This window comes from Enhydra lutris, unplaced genomic scaffold (assembly GCF_002288905.1).
Source record: "Enhydra lutris kenyoni isolate GAN:26980312 unplaced genomic scaffold, ASM228890v2 scaffoldscaffold30, whole genome shotgun sequence".
Lineage (NCBI taxonomy): Eukaryota > Metazoa > Chordata > Mammalia > Carnivora > Mustelidae > Enhydra > Enhydra lutris.
Genome location: NW_019154114.1, coordinates 8719626 through 8741042, shown reverse-complemented (window position 1 = coordinate 8741042; position 21417 = coordinate 8719626). Strand labels below are relative to the sequence as shown.

The window sequence follows — 21417 nt, the reverse complement described above, 5'->3', positions numbered from 1 at the left end:
TCAGTCTCTCTGCTCAGCAGGGAGTCTGCTTCTCCCTCTCCCACTCCTCTTGCTTGTGCTCTCTCTCCGTGTCAAATAAATAAAATCTTAAAAAAAAAAAAAGTTAAAGAAGAATGGTACAAATGGTACCATTTACACAGAGACCCAAAGCATGCCCAGCAACACTCGTGTGTCAGTATGACTGACTGTTTTCCATGCCACAAGGTCAAGCTCTGGGTGCCGGGTCTATCTCTTGGCCTGGGAGGACTCCGGCAGCTCTGTTCCTTGCATGGGGGTCCAAACGCTGTATAGGCCTTCAAGGAGGCAGGAAACCCCCTGGTGCTTTTTGTGAGTAGTGGGGTCACTGCTGGGTGAGTCTTGCTATTCAAAGTGCCGTCTCCGCAACTCGGAGCACTGACATCACCTGGGAGCCTGTTAGAAAAGCAGAAGCTCAGGTCCCACCCTCCTTTACTACAACAGAATCTGCCATTGAACAGGCTCCCAGGTAGAGGATTTGCTAGAAAGGCTTTGTTCCAGATCTTCCAGAAATCTCTGCTGAGGCCATGAATGGTGTCAGTGCCTTCCAGAGCATCCTCTTTCCCTCTATTCCCATGTGAATGACCCCTCTCAGCTCTTTTACGAACAGCCTCATGATTTCCAGAACCTTGCACCACAGTCTTTGTGCAATTGAACCAGGACTTAAATCAGACGGGATCGCACAAATTCACCAGCATGAAAATGCAGAGTGCCATTTTTTTTAAAAGATTTTTTAAAAAAGATTTTATTTATTCATTTGACAGACAGAGATCACAAGTAGGCAGAGAGGCAGTCAGAGAGAGAGGGGGAAGCAGGTTCCCGCTGAGCAGAGAGCCCGATGTAGGGCTCGATCCCAGGACCCCAGGATCATGACCTGAGCTGAAGGCAGATGCTTAACTGACTGAGCCACCCAGATTCCTCAGCTAGCTTATTTTTATAAAAGTTCTCTTTTTTTAATTTTTATTTTTTGAAGATTTTATTTGCCAGAGAAAAAGAATAAAAGCAGGGGAAGCAGGAGTGAGAGAGAAAGAAGCCCCCCCGCTGAGCAGGGAGCCGGATATGGGGCTCGACCCCAGAACCCTAGGATCATGACCTGAGCTGAAGGCAGACACTTAACAACTGAGCCACCCAGGCACCCCTAAAAGTTCTCTTTTATTAAGCAAGAAGTTTTCCTTTTACCCACCACATATTTAATATTTGTAGAACTCCTGCATATTACTATATCTAAAACTGTCAGATTCACCCTGGACTGAGTTTAGGAAAGGAATTACACATATGGGGCACAAGCCAGCTCCAAAGAGGCACACTGTCCTGGCCCGCTACACACATTCCTTCTCCGTTTTTCCCAGGCTGACTTATTTCCCTTCTGCTGATTTTTCTTTCTAGGTTCCCTCCCTGCCAAACAAGGTAGGAGATGCTCTGCATTTCATGCCTGCGCAGGCGGTAGAGAAAGAGCAAGTGGCGTGGCTTCTTACGTGGCATCCACGGCTCTTCCACATGCTGTTGTGGCTGTCCCAGAAATAACACTGCGTGACGGCCGTCACCACCGAGAACCAGGCGGGCGTCTGCTGGGCGCTCTCCTTGCTTTCATTCCATGTGGCCATCACGTGGTAGGTGCCAGTCCCGTGCCGCAGGCTCTCTGGGCTCAGCACCCATGTATATTCCTCAGCTGAGAACCAAGAACGGTGCTTAGTTGCCTTTTAAATGGGACAAAAGTACCATGAGAACCTTCCTTATGAAGGATGTATTATTATCATTATTTTACAAATAGGGAAATGATTAAGCCTGGAATTAACAAATGATTTTGTTTTCTTAACATTTGAGAGAGAGAGAGCGTGTGCACAAGTGCACTATGAGCAGGAGGAGCAGAGGGAGAGGGAGAGAGATTCTCAGGAAGAATCTGTGCTGAGCACAGCTGGATCCCATGACCCTGACCTCATGATCGGAGCCAAAACCAAGGGTCGGACGCTTACCTGACTGTACCACGCAGGCGCCCCACAAATGATTTTCCAGATAATGACTGGTGATACAACCTGGGGCTCTGCATCACTCCTGTTCCAATAAGAAACTGTATTTTTTTTTTTTGACGAATGAAGATTTAGGTCTAACGGGTCAGGATTTTATGAATTTTAGAAAAATGAAATCGTCATCCATCACAACGAGTAGCTATAAGACCTAGCAAGCAAAAGAAGCCCCCAAACGAAGCAATGATGGAAAGAGCCAGACTGATTGCAGGAAAGAGCCCTGATTCCAGGTCTGGCTCTGTCACCAGGTGGCTGGGAAGGGCTATGGCGAGTCCCACAATATCCCTAGCTTTCTCACTTTTCAGACAAGGACTCTGGACCAGAGGTTGTCTAAGATCCCCTCCAGTTCCAAATATGATACTGTCAAGACAGGCACGGAAGATGGGAGCGCGTGCTCCGAATGGGGAGAGAGCCCACTGGTAGCGCAGACAGAGCCTTGCAGCAGTGAGCTCTGTGTCAGTGAGGCCGACACGAGAGCCAGGGGCAGCTCACTCAGCACCGGCAGACCGTAACAGAAGGAGACTACGACATGCTTTATCCATTCCAATGACTCCCCCCATCCCATTGTTTTTTAAATGCGAAGGCTTAGCTCTTAAGACTTCCCTATAGCTTTAGAATAATTTTTTCTTTAAATTAACATATAGTGTATTGCAAGTTTCAGGGGTAGAGTTCAGTGATGCATCAGTTTTAAATAACACCCAGTGCTCATCACATTACGTGCCCTCCTTTGTGCCCATCTCCCCGTTACCCCATCCCGACTCCCCAGTATTAAAGTTGATATCTGGTGACTATGTTTCTCGGTCGAGTATATCCAGGCCCTATTTATGTATTGCAGAAATTCTTAACTATTCTAAGCCACAAAGTAGTCTGTCTGGTATTACACCAAGACCTACTGAGACATCTCTGTCCTTACCCAAACCTAAGATTAGAAATAAAGGTTGAAATATAGACATAACCCACTGTGCTGGGATTTTATTCTCAACATTATGGAAATTTTCAACCATGCAGAAAGTGGACTATTACACAGTGAACACCCAAATAATCCCCGAACAAATTCTATAATTAACATTTTACTGAATTTGGGGCACCTGGCTGGCTCAGTCAGAAGACCATGTGACTCTTGATCTTGGGGTCAAGAGTTTGAGCCCCACATGGGGTGTGAAGATTGCTTAAATAAGTAAAACTTAAAAAAAAATTACTAAATTTGCTTTATCACCTATAGATCTCGATCCATTCCACAATCCATCTTTTTAAAAAATGCATTTCATGGTCATGTATATTTACACACGTGATGCAATTCCATAGAACTAATAAACACACATACACGAGTGCGTGTAACACTGGTGAATCCCAATGAGGTCAATGCATTGTACCAGTGTCATTTCCTGGCGCGGATATTGTGCTGTAGTTAAGTAGGACGTCACCAATAGGAAAAACTGGGTGAGATACAGATCTGTTTAATTTTTCACAATTGCATGAGAACCCACAGTTACCTCAAAATAAAAAGGAAAAAAAAAAAAAAGAAGAAGAAAATGCATTTCAAAGATTTCAAAGTAAGTTTCTGGGGCGCCTGGGTGGCTCAGTGGGTTAAGCCTCTGCCTTCGGCTAAGGTCATGATCCCAGGGTCCTGGGACTTAGCCCCGCATCGGGCTCTCTGCTCAGCAGGGAGCCTGCTTCCCTTCCTCTCTCTCTCTCTGCCTACTTGTGATCTCTGTCAAATAAATAAATAAAATCTTTAAAAAAAGAAAAAGTAAGTTTCTGATTGGGGCTTTACCTTTTTGCCACACCTGAGTCTTTGGAAGGGTGATGTTCAGGTCAAAGTGGGTGTGGTTCGGCTGATACTGGAACCCCAGGTAGAGTGTCATTAAAAGGCGACTTTCAGGTTCTATGCATACAATCAGGGATTTCTCCAGGGAAGTGATGTTCACTACAATAATAAAATGATCTGAGCTCACGTTGACGCTGGTGTGATGGCTTTCCATGCTAACATTTCTCCACAGCATGATCTAGAAGGAGACAGTAAATCAATCTTCAAGTTCATGATGGTCCATCCACTGACGTCTTTCAGTCTCCTTTCTAGCGAAAATGGAATGTGACTTCCTAAGTCTTCCTCCCTGAGTATTAATAGGTAACAAAGAGCCAGGCGTGAAGGGACAAGAACAATCTCAGACCAAAACACCTTCTCCTAATGGAAAAGTAACCTCCTTGTAGAAGCTCCCCAGTGGAGATGGGAATAATCAAACAATGGGACTGCCGCGAATCTCAAATGACTTTCTTCCATCCTGTTCTCCAAGAATTCCTATTCCCTTCTGTTTCATTCCCTAATAATCATGTCATACCTCGATATCTTCCATTAAGTCATCGACTTGGAACAATTTATGATTAGAGCTTAGCAACACACTTCCGATGCTTCCAACAATGTTCTTGTCATCAAAATCCCTGAAGGGATTGAAAGCTAGTCCTGTTACCTAGAGACAAGAGAACTCGGTTTCATCCATTGCTGAAATCTTCAGAAAATCTTTAGAAATAACACCCCTATAGGTAATAAGGTGTCAGGTATCCATAATTAAAGTAAATGATGGGATTTTTTCCCTTTGCTAATATCTTAAGTGAAATATTTCTCATTAGAACACCATATGGGAAGAATTAATTGAAGATGAGTCATTTACTTGGGACCCTCAGAATTATTATTACTTTTTTACACCTTTATACCTGGAGGATTCATGATTACTAGGAAGTAAGTATTCTGCTCTCCCGGATAAGGCACCAATCTTACTTCTATTTGTCAGGTAAGCGCTGAAAGAAATACAATGTACTGATGCGGCTAAGCTGATATACTGAGTCCACACTTACCCAGGTATTCCCAGCTTTGTATATGCACCAATTCAAACTTTTTTTTTTTTTTAAGATTTTATTTATTTGACAGAAAGAGATCACAAGCAGGCAGAGAGTCAGGCAGAGAGAAAGGAGGAAGAAGACTCCCTGCCAAGCACAGAGCCCAATGTGGGACTCAATCCCAGGACCCTGAGAGCATGACCTGAGCCCAAGGCAGAGGCTTAACCCACTGAGCCACCCAGGCGCCCTGTATATGCATCCATTCAAACCCTAACCCAGAAACTGTCAAATCCCAAAGTCTGTTTAATGCTCCCAACTTCTACCGTGGATCATTTTTAAGAGGCCTCCATTCCTGTGCCCCCAGGTGTCTCAGTTAGTTAAGCGTCTGCCTTCAGCTCACATCCTGATCCCAGAGTCCTGGGACTGAGTCCTGCATCGGGCCCACTGTTTGGCAGGGAGTCTGTGTCTCCCTCCACCCCTTCCCTCAGCTTGTGTGCTCTCTCTCTCTCAAAAGTAAAAAATAAAATCTTAAAAAAAAAAAAAAAAAAAGAGGCCTCCATTCCTACCACTGTGAAACAGAGATCCAGGGCACCCAGCCTTCTTTTGTTTGGTCTGGTGAGCTTACATTTCCCGGTGCACACCCTTCATGGGGCATTCAATGCCTGCAGCCTCAATCCCATTTCTGATCGGATCAGAATCAATTTCACACTCACTTGGACATTAACTCCCGGGTGTCTGTTCAAGAGCTCTTGCAAAGCTGAGGTTGATGGAAAGACTAACCTCACAGGTGCTGGGGACCAGAGACTGTAGGAGCTCAGAGGCCAGGTTGACATGTTTTGGCTAAGGAAGGAGAAATTAAAGCGAAATAAATTTCTGTGTGTTTTCTAAGGAACAAAAACCTAAAAGGAAACTCTCCCCCTTCCTCCTCTGTTACCTGCTCAGCATCAGAGTAGCAAAGGAAGAGGTCATAGTCACTAAAGACTCAGAAACCCGGTTCTGCTGTAAAAATACTTCTTGGATCTTTCCAAGGGCCAGCAAGGCCATTTCCAGCATATTTTCTACCTGCATTTAGAAGAAATCACTATGTGACCTGAGTAACCTCAGTGGATAATGGTTTTGGAGGGGCTGGACAGGGAACAAAGATCTTGATGGTGACATAAGGAAAGGTGACATTCTTGGAAAAGACCCATAGAAAGTACTTCCAGTCAGGCTAAAGACAACATCCTTTGTATCAACTAAGAGGGCCACCCAAAGACATATTTCTTCGTCCTGTGATATAAGCTGCCCTGGACCTTTTTTAAAGAGAGGGAGTGAGAGAGAGGAGCAGAGGGAGAAAGAATCTCAGGCAGACTCTGCACCGGGCACAGAGCCCGACGCTGGGCTCAATCTCACGACCCTGAGATCATGACCTGAGCCAAAATCAAAAGTTGGACACTTAACCGACTATGCCACACAGGGGCCTCATGATTAAAAAGTTTCTTTTATTTTTTAAGATTTTTAAAATTTATTTGACAGAGATCACAAGTAGGCAGAGAGGCAGGCAGAGAGAGAGGAGGAAGCAGGCTCCCCACAGAGCAGAGAGCCTGATGTGCAGCTCGATCCCAGGACCCTGAGATCATGACCTGAACTGAAGGCAGAGGCTTAAACTCCTGAGCCACCCAGGCACCCTGACGATTAAAAAGTTTCTAAAATGAGATCAACATGAGCATCTCCTGCACCTACCTGCTCAATGTCATGCTTGGATCTTTGCAGACTGGCTTCACCAGCTTCCACGACATCGTCAAGGGAGTGAATGAGGCAGACAGTCATGGGGTTTTCGAAGCCCAGACTGCTGTTGCTCTCATATGCGCTCCCAGGTAACTGCCCATTCGGGTCACCAAGTGGACTGAGGACACTGACCTGGGAGTTTAAGGAAGCAAACACACACACCTGAGCTGTTTCTGTCTGTTTTGAATTTATTTATGCTCTTCTCATCAGGAGTTCGATGTTCTTTATGCATTTCAAACACATTTTTATAAAAAAGCACTATTACAACCTGGCAGGAGAAGAAAATACATATTACCTATAGGGAGGATTCGTACTTCATGTTATTCTAAGGAACTGACGGAACCCTCCTGGAGTGGTAAGTAGATCAAACAGCTAATTCACAAAACTAAGCTAAAAAAAGGGAAAGGGCAGTACTGGCTGGAACACTGAGGAGACTATCCCTTGAAACTCGGGCCTCAAAAGCCTTCGAGACTGACTTACCATAGAAAGTAGGAAAAATTCTAAATGAACCAGAAAACCCCAATTCTCCTTTTGGTAGGTTGTTCTCACGCAAAACAAGTAAGAGGATAAGCAGATTGACAGACTATCCACTGTAGCTATGACTGTTTTGGTTTTGAAATGTTTTTGTTCTCAAAGTAACATTTATTAAGAACTTCTGCATTAAAAAAAAAGATCCAAAAGACAAAATGAAAAATAAGACCTGGGCACAAAATATTTGCAACACAAATAACAAAAGGTCAACACCAATAGTAAATAAAGCTCTCTTACCAACACACAACAAAAAATGACAAACAACCCATTGGAGGGAAAATGGACAAAGGACACAAAGAAACAACTGAGAGGTGACTGATTGACATAATGTCAATCAATACATATGATGATGTTCAATGTCCTCAGTAATCAATAAAATGTTCCCTCCTCCTTTTCTTTCTTTTCTTGCCTTTGAAATTGGGAGAGCATGGGCAATGGTGGGTAGGGATGTAAAACAGTGCCTATTTATTTATTTGAGAGAGAGGGCACGTGGGGTAGGGGGCGCGGAGGGAGAGAGAGAATCCCAAGCAGGCTCCATGCTCAGCAGGACTCAATCCCATGACCCCAAGATCATGACCTGAGCCAAAATCAAGAGTTAGACGCCCAACGAACTAAGCCACTCAGGTGCCCCAGAACAGTGCCTTTTGAGACAATTCTGTCATCTACTGAAAATGCAAAAGACCCTGCTTCTATCTCTGGCACTCTATTCCCCAGAAACATCTGCATAAGTAATTGGTGATGTAAGGACAAGAATGTTCATGGGTAGTATGCTGTTTCTGAGGGTGGACAAATGAAAAATGTACAAATGCACATGAAGAATGACTGGTTCATTTAAGTGTATGACACAAAGATATCCATGACACAGCATTAAGTAAAAAAAAAAAAAAAAAAAAAAATCAAGAGGCCGAAACATTTGTATACTTTAACCTCATTGTTGTTAAAATGATAAACTTGTCCATGAATAGAAAAAAGTCTGGCAGGCTATGCGTGACAAATTAGTAATAATCTGGTAACAGTGACTACATTTAGAGAATGGGATTAGCAAGAGGGACAAAGACGGTGAGGGCTTTGGCTTTATAACTCTATATGCTTTTCAGATTTTTTAATAACAAGCATGCGTTATTACCATAATTAAGAAGCCCAAATAGGGGTACCTGGGTGGCTCAGTCGGTTAAGTGCCTGACTCGATTTTGGCGCAGGTCACAGTCGCAGATTCCTAAGAATGAGCTCCCATGTCAGGGCTCTGCACTGGGCATGGAGGCTGATTAAGGTTCTCTCTCTCTCCCTCCCTCTGACCCCCCAGCCCCTGGCCCACACACATATTCTCTGTTTCTCTCAAAAAAAAAAAAAAAAAAAGAAAGAAAGAAAGAAAGAGAAAAAGAAGAAGCCCAAATAAACACAGATTACATTTATAGGTTTATTGCAGAATATCTGAAAATAAAAGGCATGGAAAAGAAAAAATGAAAATGCTCACAGATCCTAGTCCCTTAGTTTACTTATGTGTAGGGAGCAGAGCCAGGCACGAATAATTCCTGAGAATAACTGTGGCAGCCACAGATGCAAATATCACAGTGCACTGAAGGCCGATTGTCTGTTTCAGAGCTAAACTGCTCTATCTCGGCCAAGGAGTGGATCTGTTTCTGTCCCCTGTGATGTCTAACAAATGTATCAGAAAGGCAGTAACCTGATAAATGAACAAAAGAAACACAGCATACCTGAGAAGGTCACTACTGACTTATTTATTCGCCATCTTCAGAGTTAAAGGTATAAATACTCTGGCTAAATATATCGAGTCTCTAAGAAATAGTTCATAGGGCAAAATTCTGCACAGGGCACCATCTCCAGATTTTGTATTTTCTGTTTTATATACTTTGTCTCTGTTTTGCTTCCCCCTTTCTCCTATCTCGTTTCCTCCCCATCACCCTATGCTTACCTGAGCTGACTTAGAAATTCCTGGGATAAAGGCTGTCAGTTTCTGGAGCATTTCACAAGCTGTCTGTAGTTTGTTGTGAGTTTGTAAACCATAAATCACTTTGCTCATGTTCCCTGCTTTCTTGTTTATGACCTGTTGGGGATGAAGGATTTTGCCAGAATTATTTATAGAAAATGACCGCACGTTAGTAGTTTGAGACATTGTTTTAACAAGAGTTAACATGACAGGGGCGCCTGGGTGGCTCAGTGGGTTAAAGCCTATGCCTTCAGCTCAGGTCATGATCCCAGGGTCCTGGGATCGAGCCCCGCATCCGGCTCTCTGCTCGGCAGGGAGCCTGCTTCCTCCTCTCTCTCTGCCTGCCTCTATGCCTACTTGTGATCTCTCTCTGTCAAATAAGTAAATAAAAAATCTTAAAAAAAAAAAAAGAGTTAACATGACAAACTCCATGAATCACAGGCTCCCTGTAACAGTTACTCCTTTCAGAAGCTTTTCTGCAAATGGATAGAATTTTTACCTCTCTCATAGAGGAATAGATACCAAGGTCATACAATAACCACTCTTTAAGAGTCTACTGCTTTTGAACCAGAAGTCCCACCCTGAGATAATCTCTGTTTATACCAGCTACTTGCTGCCATTTCTAGAGAACAGCCCACTGCAGCTTGGTTCAGCCAATGTTCAGTAAATCTTTATTAAATGCCTACTCTGTGCAGCTGGGCTCAGGAGTTAGAGTCCTTAAAGTCAGCCATGATACAGCCCTTGTAAGCCATACAGTTGAATAGGGTTATTTGTAATTCACAGGGTTTGCAGGAAGTTAGATCAATTACAGAGTGATCTTAGAATTGAGGACCACCCAGTTGCGGTTCCATACTTGGGGACCAAGGTGTAAAAAAGCGGGAATAAAAGTATGAGTGAGACCCAGAGGCCATGAAACTGCCTGCTTTCCAGGGGAGGTCAGGTCGTATTTAATGCCATTCTACCTACCGCCAGGAAGGACACTGAGGACGGTTTATGCGATGTTGCAGAGCTGGGCTGAAGCATGGTAGATCTCACCATTCACTTCGCCTTTCTTTCTTTCTTTCTTTTTTTTTTTTTTTAAAGATTTTATTTATTTATTTGACAGACAGAGATCACAAGCAGGCAGAGAGGCAGGCAGAGAGAGAGGAGGAAGCAGGCTCCCCGCCGAGCAGAGAGCCCGATGCGGGGCTCGATGCGGGGCTCGATCCCAGAACCCTGAGATCACGACCTGAGCCGAAGGCAGCGGCCCAACCCGCTGAGCCACCCAGGCGCCCCATCACTTCGCCTTTCTTTAATGGCTCTTAATAAAGCTCTATAGTTGTCTCCATAGAGGTTTTGCCCATCTTTGGATAGATTTACTCCTAGGTACTTTCTATTTAATTTTATTTATTTATTTATTTATTTATTTAATTAACTTATTTAATTTTATTTTATAAGAGAGCAACCCTATGTAAGGAGCAGAGGAGGGGCAGGGGAGAGGGGGGAATTCCAAAGTGGCTTCCCCTGCCGCCCGAGTGTGAAGCCCAACTATACGGGGCTCCATCTCAGGACCCTAAGATCATGACTGAGCCAAAATCAAGAATCAGAGGCTTAAAAACAAAACAAAACAAAACAAAAAAAAAGAATCAGAGGCTTAAGTGACTGAGCCACCCAGGAGCCCCTGCTATTTTAGTTTTTTTTTTTTAAATCTAATTTTCTAACCGATTGCTGCTGCTATTTAAAAGTACAATTAGCTTTATTGATATTGATCTGGTATTCAGCAACACTGATAAATTCTCTTAATTTTCCTCATAATTTATTTGTAGGCCTTTTTGGGTGTTCTATACTTCAGACTTCTCTCTGTTTAAGGAAACAAAGCACTCTGTGTGTAAGCTACTGGGTTGAGTTTTTCTGCCAGGAGACATAGTACTAACTGAAACAATAATGAACATCTAGTTCCAATTCCCACTGGAAGCAGATCCAGCATAAGCAGGATTATCTTTGAGCAAGAAAATGTTAGACGGCATGTAAGTAAGGCGTGTGTTAAAAAAAAAATGATAGGGGGGCGCCTGGGTGGCTCAGTGGGTTAAAGCCTCTGCCTTCGGCTCAGGTCATGATCCCAGAGTCCTGGGATCGAGCCCTGCATCGGGCTCTCTGCTCAACAGGGAACCTGCTTCCCTCTCTCTCTGCCTGCTTCTCTGCCTACTTGTGATCTCTGTCTGTCAAATAAATAAATTAAAAATCTTTAAAAAAAATGATAGGGAAGGAGAGGCAGGATGATTTTCTGCAGTCAACATGATCAAAGTAGCTTTGCTTTTTTTGAAGTTTGTGGGGGAAAAGGGAACAAAGGAGAAAGGAGAGCAGGGATGGTGAGTAGGAAGAACAGTCCAGAAGTATTTGCCAGTGCCAGAAAATTGGGGCAGGTAGACAAAACTTCCTCCCCATCTGAAGTACTAAATTAAAGAGCATTAAATAAAAATAAGACATTAAAATCCCGAGGGGGGATATGGAATCCACTGTGGACTATTGCCAGAGACTCGCTCACTGCTTGCTTCTCACTGGGGCAAACGCTGGTCCGTCAGGTCCTCTGAGGTACGGTTCTGCTCAGAGGTAGAGAGCGAACTGGGCCCCTTCCTCACACAGCTATGCTGGAAGCATCACCAAAATCGAAGGAAAGAATAGAAGTACTTTCGCAGTGTCACAAATGTCCCCAGGGTGACCTCTTGTTTTCTGTACTTACCTGATCAGATGCGTCCTGAAGTGACATCTGTAGGTTAGTGGTAAAGACCTCTGCCTGGGAGTCCTCTCTGCGGCTTGAGGTCACCTCGACCACAGCTTGCCCGGACTGTGTTTCAAGCTCCGGTCTGGTGAGCTCCAGCGTGCCAGGGAAAGGCTGGCTGGTAGGCATTGAGGTCACTGCCATGACCCGCCGTGTGACTGTGGGGAGTGCTGAAGGAAATGGGCTGATGGGAAGACACAGGATCTTGGACTGAAAGGTACATAAAAGAAAAGGCTGAATCTGATTCTACCAAGTGAAAATTAAGGCAGAGTTTACAAAATTATTCTGGCATTCCCATGTCCCATGAGGTAATACTGGGTATTTTTCTCAAAAAGGTCCAGTGCTCAAACAGTTTTGAAAAAGTGGCATCCAATATTACCCTCTTTAAGATTCACAATTTAGGGGCGCCTGAGTGGCTCAGTGCATTAAGCCTCTGCCTTCAGGTCAGGTCATGATCCCAGGGTCCTGGGATCCCTGCATTGGGCTCCCTGCTCAGCGGGGAGCCTGCTTCTCCCTCTCCCACTCCCCCTGCTTGTGTTCCCTCTCTATGTCTCTCTCTCTCTCTCTCTCTCTCTGTCAAATAAATAAATAAATAAATCTTTAAAAAAAAAGATTCACAATTTACATTAGTGTATTTATTATCAACCATTCAGTAAGTACTAATTAGACATCTACCGCATGCCAAAGGATGATTTGGGGAACTAGGGATATAGCAATGACCAAAATAAACCAAGTTCTTGCCCTCATGGAGCCTCCATTTTCAAGGTGGAGGCAAATTATATTACGTATTAAATGCAGAAAAATAGTAAGAGTAAACAGATGAAAGGAAACAGTGTGCTTCAGATAGGGTACTCAGAGGTATGAGACAGCATTTTTGCTGAGAGTTGAAATAAAGGGAGAAGGCTCTTCCAATATACTGGAGACAGGAATGTGAGAAGTGCAAAGGCCCTGAGGTCACAGCCTGATGGGTTTGTCTAAAGAAGAGCAGGAGGCTAGATGAGCAGAACTAGGATGTAGGGGAGATCAGAAATATCCTGGGGTTGGGGGTGGGAATGAGGGATGGGACTGGGGAGAGCATTCATATGTCAGGCAATGGAGAAGAGTAGGACTTTACCTTGAATGAGATGGGAAGACAATTGGGGACTTTGAGGAACAGCAGCGTGAGCTGACTTGTGTTGTAAAAGATCGCTCCTCTGATTGCTGTTGTGAGAACTGACAGAAAAGGGTCGTGGACAGAAGCAGGGAGAGATGAGCAGGAGGCAGATGCCAAGTTCGGCTGGGAGATGATGGTGGTTTAGACTATGGTGTGATAGTGGTGAAACTGGTAGGAAGTGGTTAGGTCTGGCCAGGTGAAAGACAGAGAAGTCCTACGGTCAAAACTCTTTGTTTTCTTTCCTTCTGGAAATGTTTTAAGCAATATTGGTTACTATTCTGTAGAACATCTCTTAGAAAAATTCTCACTTCAGGGATTTTTGACCTCATCCTTGTTCTCTTTCACACAACTAGAAACAGTTTTTTGCAGTGGGTCAAGTAAATGTAAGTCTATCTTTAGACAACCACTGAAAGGTTCCTATGTAGGACACAAAGGCAAAAAGGCCGAGAAATTTCTTGAATGTGAAATTTTATAGATTATACAGTTCCTACTTTTATTTTCCTTCCATGCAGATATTTTTTTCCTTTTTAATTATTTTTTGTTTTGTTATTTCTTTATTTTTAAAAAGAATTTATTTATTGAGGCACCTGGGTGGCTCAGTGGGATAAGCCTCTGCCTTACCCACATCAGGCTCTCTACTCAGTCAGAGTCAGTCTCTACTTTGTCAGAGAGAGAGCGAGAGAGCAAGCACGAACAAGCAGAGGAAGGGAGCAGCAGGCAGAGGGAGAAGCACGCTCCCCATTAAGCAGGGAGCCTGACGCGGGACTCAATCCCAGGACTCTGGGATCATAACCTGAGCCAAAAGGCAGATGCTTAACTGACTGAGCCACCCAGGCATCCTTTTTTTTTTTCCCCCTTTTTAAAAATATTTTATTTATTTATTTGACAGAGATCACAAGTAGGCAGAGAGGCAGGCAGAGAAAGAGGAAGGGAAGCAGGCTCCCTGCCGAGCAGAGAAGCCGATGCGGGACTCGATCCCAGGATCCTGGGATCATGACCTGAGCTGAATGCAAAGGCTTTAACCCACTGAGCCACCCAGGTGCCCCCCCCCCTTTTTTTCCTTTTTAAAAAGAAATTTAAATTTTATCATACTGCATATCCTTTTGTAAGGTATCACAAGTCGTTTTTGGAATAAAGCAGGGAATAACCAACCAACCAACAAATGATAATTATAACAACACGAAAGCCAGAGGAGCCTTTAAAAATATTGTTAGTAAAGCATCCACTCAACCTGGTTCTTTCCTGCATGTAAGTACTTTGCTTTCCTTATGAGAAAACTACACCTGGGGCCCTTGGTGAGCCAGAGTGGTGTTCTGGCGGAACCCACCAGGAAGGGCAGAGGTGACCAATCCCAGATGTGTGCTGTCCGGGGACGTACTTACAAGATTAGTGCGAGCGGGGCGGTGACAGGCGGCTGCAGGGTAAGCGGCTGCCACAGAAAGAAGAAAGCAGACTAAGTTCAAGTAAAAGTCTAGGATAGAGATATTTCTTCCTATTTAAGGATGTCTTATTCTTGGCAGAAAACAATGCACATCATTTTATATAGGGAACCGAAGTGACCACTTTCCGCTGATAATTCTGGAGAAAAGCTAGGATTCCAGAGCTGAAGAGTCACCAACCACTAATGTCTCATCTGGTTTATTCTTCAAAGACCCCCAGTATAAAAATATTTAAATCAGATCGGTTGTAAAGTTGTCAGTACATAAGTATTACTGTGGAAATATTTGCCTCATCATTTCACCAAAAGGAGAGGCTCCCTATTAATAAATCAGAGCACATTTCTGATAGTTTTAGATGAGATTGGGTGCGTTCAGGGTGGTATGGCCATAATCTAATACTTTCAAAGAATTTTTTAAAAAGATTTTATTTATTTATTTGACAGAGAGAGACACAGAGAGGGAGTGGGAGAGGAAGAAGCAGGCTTCCTGCCAAGCAGGGAGCCCGATGTGGGGCTCGACCCTGGGAGCCTGGGATCATGACCTGAGCCGAAGGCAGATGCTTAACGACTGAGCCACCCAGGCGCCCCTCTTTCAAAGAATTTTTTAAAAGAATTTTTTATTCAATTATTTGAGAGAGAAAGTAAAGCAAGAGAGAGAGCATGAGTGGAGGTGAGGGGCAGAGGGAGAGGGGAAGCGGACTCTCTATTCAGCTCAATCCCAGCAGCCCAAGATCATGACCTGAGCCAAAACCAAGAGTTGGATGTGTAACAGACTGAGCCGCCCAGGCATCCCTGTAGTCTGATAGTTTAGAAAATGATCATTGACATTTTACCAGAGCTCGGTTATTGCTTTCATTCCCTTTCCACATTTTCCAGTAAGAAAACCATGATCTGAAGGCACTACTAGTGTGTTAACATGACTGTTTGCTATTAACTTAGGTTGACTTCTTTCAAGCCATGTGCTCTAGACCCATTACAATTTATCTGGCTACAACGAGCCTGCTCTGCCATCTCTCTCTCTTCCTGTAACAGTCTCTCTGCCTTGATAGGACTGATAGGTCTTATTTAGCAAAGAATCATTGTAACCACTACTGCTGGGGGAGGACAGAGTTCTGAGATGTACTGATTAGTTGCCATGTCTTTCTTTTTCCTCTTTATTTTTTAGAGTAACAGCCCATGTGTGAGCGTTTGGGGGTGAGGAGGGAGGGAGGGTAGGAGGGGGAGGGGGGGCACAGGGTGCCACCCAGGTGCCCTGATAACTGGTATTTCCTATGGACAAAACTAGAACTAGAACTAGAAATGTAAGTGATGTATAGGTAAAAGAGAATAGAATTTTCATGAACTAAGAAAAATGTGTATATATAATATCACATTTTAGGCAAAATCAGTGAAAAGTGACCTGGATACCTGCTAAGAAAACTTCCGTATTACAAGGATTAAGAAATTTTACAATCTGATAGAGGGGGGAAAAAGGCTACCTGTTTTTTTTTAAAAAAAAGTCTGACTAGGGGCACCTGGGTGGCTCAGTGGGTTAAAGCCTCTGCCTTCGGCTCAGGTCATGATCTCGGGGTCCTGGGATCGAGCCCCACGTCGGGCTCTCTGCTGAGTAGGGAGCCTGTTTCCTCCTCTCTCTCTCTCTCTCTGCCTGCCTCTCTGCCTGCTTGTGATTTCTCTTTCTGTGTGTCAAATAAATAAAATCTTTAAAAAAAAAAAAAAAAAGTCTGACTATATTCTTTTCCAAGATAACATTAAATTCCAAAAAGCAAGGGAATGGTGTCTGCAGAGTTTTGAGGGGAAGGCTGAGAAAGGAAAGGCTGTTCCTTGTACTGCAGACTACTGCTTATCCCCCACCCCTTCTTCTAAAGAAACACGGTAGCCCCATTAAGGACTACATTTCCCAGCCTCCCTCGATAGCAGCAGCATGGCATTGTGATCAGCTCCCGGCCAATGGGATATGAGAAGTAACGTGCAATTCCAGGCTATGCCCTTAAAGGAAAGAATCAGGTTTCCCATTTTCCCTTCTCTTCCTAGTTGATAGAACGTGATCATGGAGGCAGGGATCTAACACAGCTTTTATAGACCATGAGATGCAAGTCACAAGGTGATGACAGTAGAACAAGGCAGGAAGAGCTTAGGTCTCGTAAACTATGGAGGCAACTTCTCAGCCCTGGACTCCTTACTTAATTTACACTGTGATGTGGAAGAGAAAGGAACTTCCATTTGTTCAAGCTTCCGTTCTGACTTCTGTTACAGCAACTGACCCTATGTTTTTAACTTGTACATCCTGCTAAAACATGGCCTATTGGGAAGGGGCTAGAAAGACATTTTGAGTATCCATGAGTTCCCAAAATATTTCCACCAGTGGATCTTCCTTGTAAAAACAACTGGAATAGAAATGATAGAAAATTAAGAGCTCAAAAAGGGTAAAGTTACGGTATAAAAATGATTGGTGCTAAATGTGAAGCCAGTTAAAACAGATATATGTTCTAATTTGCTGGAAATAGGACTTTGACAAAAGTTTTTAAGAAGTATTCTTAAGTTACATATTAAAAAAACAAGGGCGCCCCAGGTGGCTCAGTTGCTTAAGCATCCAACTCTTGGTTTCAGCTCAGGTCACGATCTCAGGGTTGTGAGACTGTGCCCCATGTCAGGCTCTGTGCAGTCTGCTTGAGATTCTCTCCCTCTTCCTCTCCCTCTGCTCTTTCCCTTACTCTCTCTCAAATAAATAAATAAAATCTATTTTAAAGAACCAATATGGGGCGCCTGGGTGGCTCAGTGGGTTAAAGCCTCTGCCTTCGGCTCAGGTCATCATCTCAGGTCCTGCGATGGAGCCCCACATCGGACTCTCTGCTCAGCGGGGAGCCTGCTTCCTCCTCTCTCGCGGCCTGCTTGTGAACTCTCTGTCAAATAAATAAACAAAATCTTAAAAAACAAAACAAATATAATAGGGACGCCTGGTTGGCTCAGTCAGTTAAATGGCTGCCTTGGGCTTCGGTCATGATCCCAGCATCCTGGGATTGAGTCCCGCATCGGGCTCCTTGCTCGGCTGAGAGCCTGTTTCTCCCTCTCTCTCTGCCTGCCGCTCTGCCTACTTGTGCTCTCACTCTCTCTCTGTCAAATAAATAAATAAAATCTTAAAAAAAAAAAAAGCCAACATAACAATAACCTGAAAAAAATCCACACACTATACTAACAAAATCTATGGAGGGAAGGAAAAACAAACATGTATTATATTCCTTTAACCAGATGAGGGGGCTCCAAAAGAGACTGTTTCACTTCGGAGCCCAACCATTAGAGAAACACAGGTGCGTGAATGTGTTTTCAAAAAGAGCAACTCCTTGAAGGCAAACAATTAAAAGAAGAGTACTGAAGGGCAAAATTCCAACAAAGGACGAAAAAAGCAGCAAGGAAGGATTAGACCCAGAAAGCACAGAACAAGGCCGGAAATGACATCAGTTATTAAAACACATTTAAGTGTGATAAACTCTACTATAAAAATATTCTCAGCATATGGGGCGCCTGGGTGGCTCAGTGGGTTAAAGCCTCTGCCTTCGGCTCAGGTCATGATCCCAGGGTCCTGGGATCGAGCCCCGCATCGGGCTCTCTGCTCAGCAGGGAGCCTGCTTCCCTTCCTCTCTCTGCCTGCCTCTCTGCCTACCTGTGATCTCTGTCTGTCAAATAAATAAATAAAATCTTTAAAAAAAAAAAATATTCTCAGCATCAAATAATTAGACCAATTTACACAAAATTTAACAGGAACACAGGTAAAATGAAGTGACACAAAATTTTCCAAGGACTTTGGGGGGGGCACCTGGCTGGCGTAGAGGAGCAATTCTTGATCTCAGGGTTGTGAATTTGAGCCCCACACTGGGCATAAAGATTACTTAAAAATTGAAAAAAAAATTTTTCGAAGGACCATGCATACATAAATATAAGGCAACTCCTCAAATAAAAGCAAAGTCCTCCTTTCTCAATGAGGAGATTTAAAGATAGTTATTTTAGGGCAAACTTGACTGTATCATTTCTAAGGATGTAAGTGAAACAGTCTAATGTCTAGTTACTTAACGTAGTTAACTTGTTCCACAAAGGCACGTTTAAAATCGCCTCATCTGGGGCGCCTGGGTGGCTCAGTGGGTTAAAGCCTCTGCCTCTGGCTCAGGTCATGATCCCAGGGTCCTGGGCTCTCTGCTCAGCAGGGAGCCTGCTTCCTTCCTCTCTCTCTCTGCCTGCCTCTCTTGCCTACTTGTGATCTCTGTCAAATAAATAAATAAAATCTTAAAAAAAAAAAAAACACAAAAAAACCCCTGCCTCATCTGAAGTAGTGTATTAACTTCCCAGCACTGCTCTCTGGAAATTCACTTTTCGCCACTTGGCTTTACTGAAACTTTTCAAATGCGTCCTCAGTCTCAGTGCCTTAATTATCATCAGAGTGACTTCTGTAATTACTTAACAGTGTTGGAAGCATACCAACTGTACTTCGATCTAACGCTATTATGAAACACTTCTTGTCCACCTCACAAGTCCCCAGTTACAAAAGCATTTAGAGAAGCTGATTTTCACATTTGTTCTTCAGAAAGATATTCATGGGTCTACAATAGCACTTTCTAGATTGCTCTTTTAAGGGGTCTTTGGAGGGCTTGCTGACAAAGACATCTAAAACTTGAAGACGTGAGGTCAGACCCCTCAGAATAATCACCAGATGTACTTTAAACTGGTTTCTTTTTCCACCTGGTTGGTCAGGTGATCTCCACAGTCATCCAACACTGTATTGACTGAGGTCATTTCAAGCTAATGCATCTTCCCTAAATAGTATTTATTTTTCAAAAAAAAGGCGGGGGGCAGAGGACACCACAATGTGAAAGACTCTGCAAGGACTTTAAGAAGACTCTTTGGATGGAAAACTCTGTGGGAGAAAACCTTGTCTTTTATTAAGACACATGTGAAAAGAAGATGGCCAAAGGCCCATTAAGAAAATAAGTATCTATAAAATGAGAACAAAGACTCCAATAATGAGATCAGACAAAACAGATCATAACAAATATTGATGGCGTACATGAAAGGATGACACACTTGAGCATTAACCGACCCTTCCAGAGAGGAATTGATCTCACTACCCATCACCTGCGGTCCTTTTGCTTCTCATTATTGGGACTTCTCCTCTTGTCTTCTCGGGTCTCCCGTGTAAATGAGAATTCATTCCATGTCTTTCGTCTTGGTCTGGAAAGGCATCTATTTGGAGGCCAATGGAAAAGATAATTGCTAGTATGTAGCTCTAGCTCTAAGTCTGTAAGATAGCTGTCACCAGCACGTACATGGTAATCAAGACAACACCATGAAAGATTACTACCTTTTTTTTTTTTTTAAAGAACATAGGAATTGTCAAGGAGCTCTTCTGCTCTTGACGTCACAACACCTTCTACTCCCCAACATCACAAAATGAGGCCCCCTGACTCGGTCAACACTAAGAAGATAGAATTAACTTCATTTTAAGAAATTACGTTCTAAGTGTAATATTCTCCTCGTAGTGTGTAATTCCTATCAGTAGAGAGAAAAGAGTTCAGTAGGTGAAGAATAACGTTCTTGAACGTGCTTCCTTGTGTTGACTTGCTGTTCCTCACACATGCTGCCCAACATGGCTTGACAAAATCACACCACCTCACTGACTAGATCTCGCTTCAATTCAGGTCATACTGTGTCCCCTGGGTCTCTTCGTGCTTCTGCTCCTGAGACGACTCCTTCCCATGTCCTCCTCTGCTGTACCTCCAATGACAAGGAAGTCCCTGATCTTCACTCTCAAGGCAGGTCATAACCTTACTTTTTGCTTCAAAAAGAAAATGGAAGCAATTAAGGTCCCTTCCAGAGTCCTGCCACCAAATCTGCCCCCAACCAGTAAGCATCCACACCCACAGATGCCACCTTCTGTCCTGCTCCAACAAGCTCCCTGCGCTCCCACCCAAACCGAACCCCTCTAGCTGCACACTAGCTCAGATCAAGGACACTGTCCTGGCTACTATTTTCTTCTGTCTTAAGACAAACCACCAATTCACATTGCCTCATGAACTGCTGCCCTAGTTCCTTCTTGCTCTTGAGCAAAATTAATCTTAAAAATTGTCTAAACTTGCTACATCCAATTCCTCTCCTGTTCTTCTTCCTCATTTTTAAGAAACAAAAACAACTTTTTTTTCTATTTATGTAAAACATTTATAGAGTTCCAATGTCAAAATTATGAAACCAGTTACATTCAGAAAGATTTAAATTCTATTTCTGTCCTTTCTGCCGTATTCCCTCCCTCCCACAAGTAATCATTTTCATTAGTTTTTGTTTTTCTATTATGCTTATGCATGCATGTGTTAGGCATATATTTACCTATGTTCATATCACCCTCTGTCTTAGATTCAAGTAGCATCCCATACATTGTTCTGCAGATTGCTTTTCTCCACTAAAAAAACATAGAAACGACAGCACTGCAGTACAGAGAGACATTCCTTATTTCTTTTTACAACCAGTGTCCTGTGGACTGTTTCTACTTTTTTGCTATTGTAAAGAGACCCACAATGAACAGTCTCATTCATGTGTCTTTTTATATTTTTGTCAGTGTAACTTTGGGATAGATTCCCAGCAGCAGGAATGCTCGGTCAAAGGGTAGATGTACATGCAATTTTGCTAGAGACTGCCAAACATCCCTCTCCTTAGAAACTGTATCTTGGGGCGCCTGGGTGGCTCAGTGGGTTAAAGCCTCTGCCTTCGGCTCAGGTCATGATCTCAGGGTCCTGGGATCGAGCCTGCTTCCTCCTCTCTCTGCCTACTTGTGATCTCTATCCAAAAAAAAAAAAAGGGCGCCTGGGTGGCTCAGTGGGTTAAACCGCTGCCTTCGGCTCAGGTCATGATCTCAGGGTCCTGGGATTGAGTCCCGCATCAGGCTCTCTGCTCGGCAGGGAGCCTGCTTCC

The 21417-nt window shown here is 43.6% G+C and overlaps 1 protein-coding gene across 1 annotated transcript in view; it reads right to left on the bottom strand.

Moving 5' to 3' along the window:
• LOC111153064 (polycystin 1 like 3, transient receptor potential channel interacting) overlaps nucleotides 1-21417 on the bottom strand; it is a 61495-nt gene that overhangs the window by 32744 nt on the left and 7334 nt on the right. Inside the window, 10 exon segments of the mRNA XM_022511864.1 lie at nucleotides 1491-1684; nucleotides 3814-4045; nucleotides 4379-4507; nucleotides 5588-5714; nucleotides 5809-5936; nucleotides 6597-6773; nucleotides 9106-9237; nucleotides 11840-12088; nucleotides 14414-14460; nucleotides 19591-19698. Coding sequence (XP_022367572.1) covers nucleotides 1491-1684; nucleotides 3814-4045; nucleotides 4379-4507; nucleotides 5588-5714; nucleotides 5809-5936; nucleotides 6597-6773; nucleotides 9106-9237; nucleotides 11840-12088; nucleotides 14414-14460; nucleotides 19591-19698 — 1523 coding nt within the window.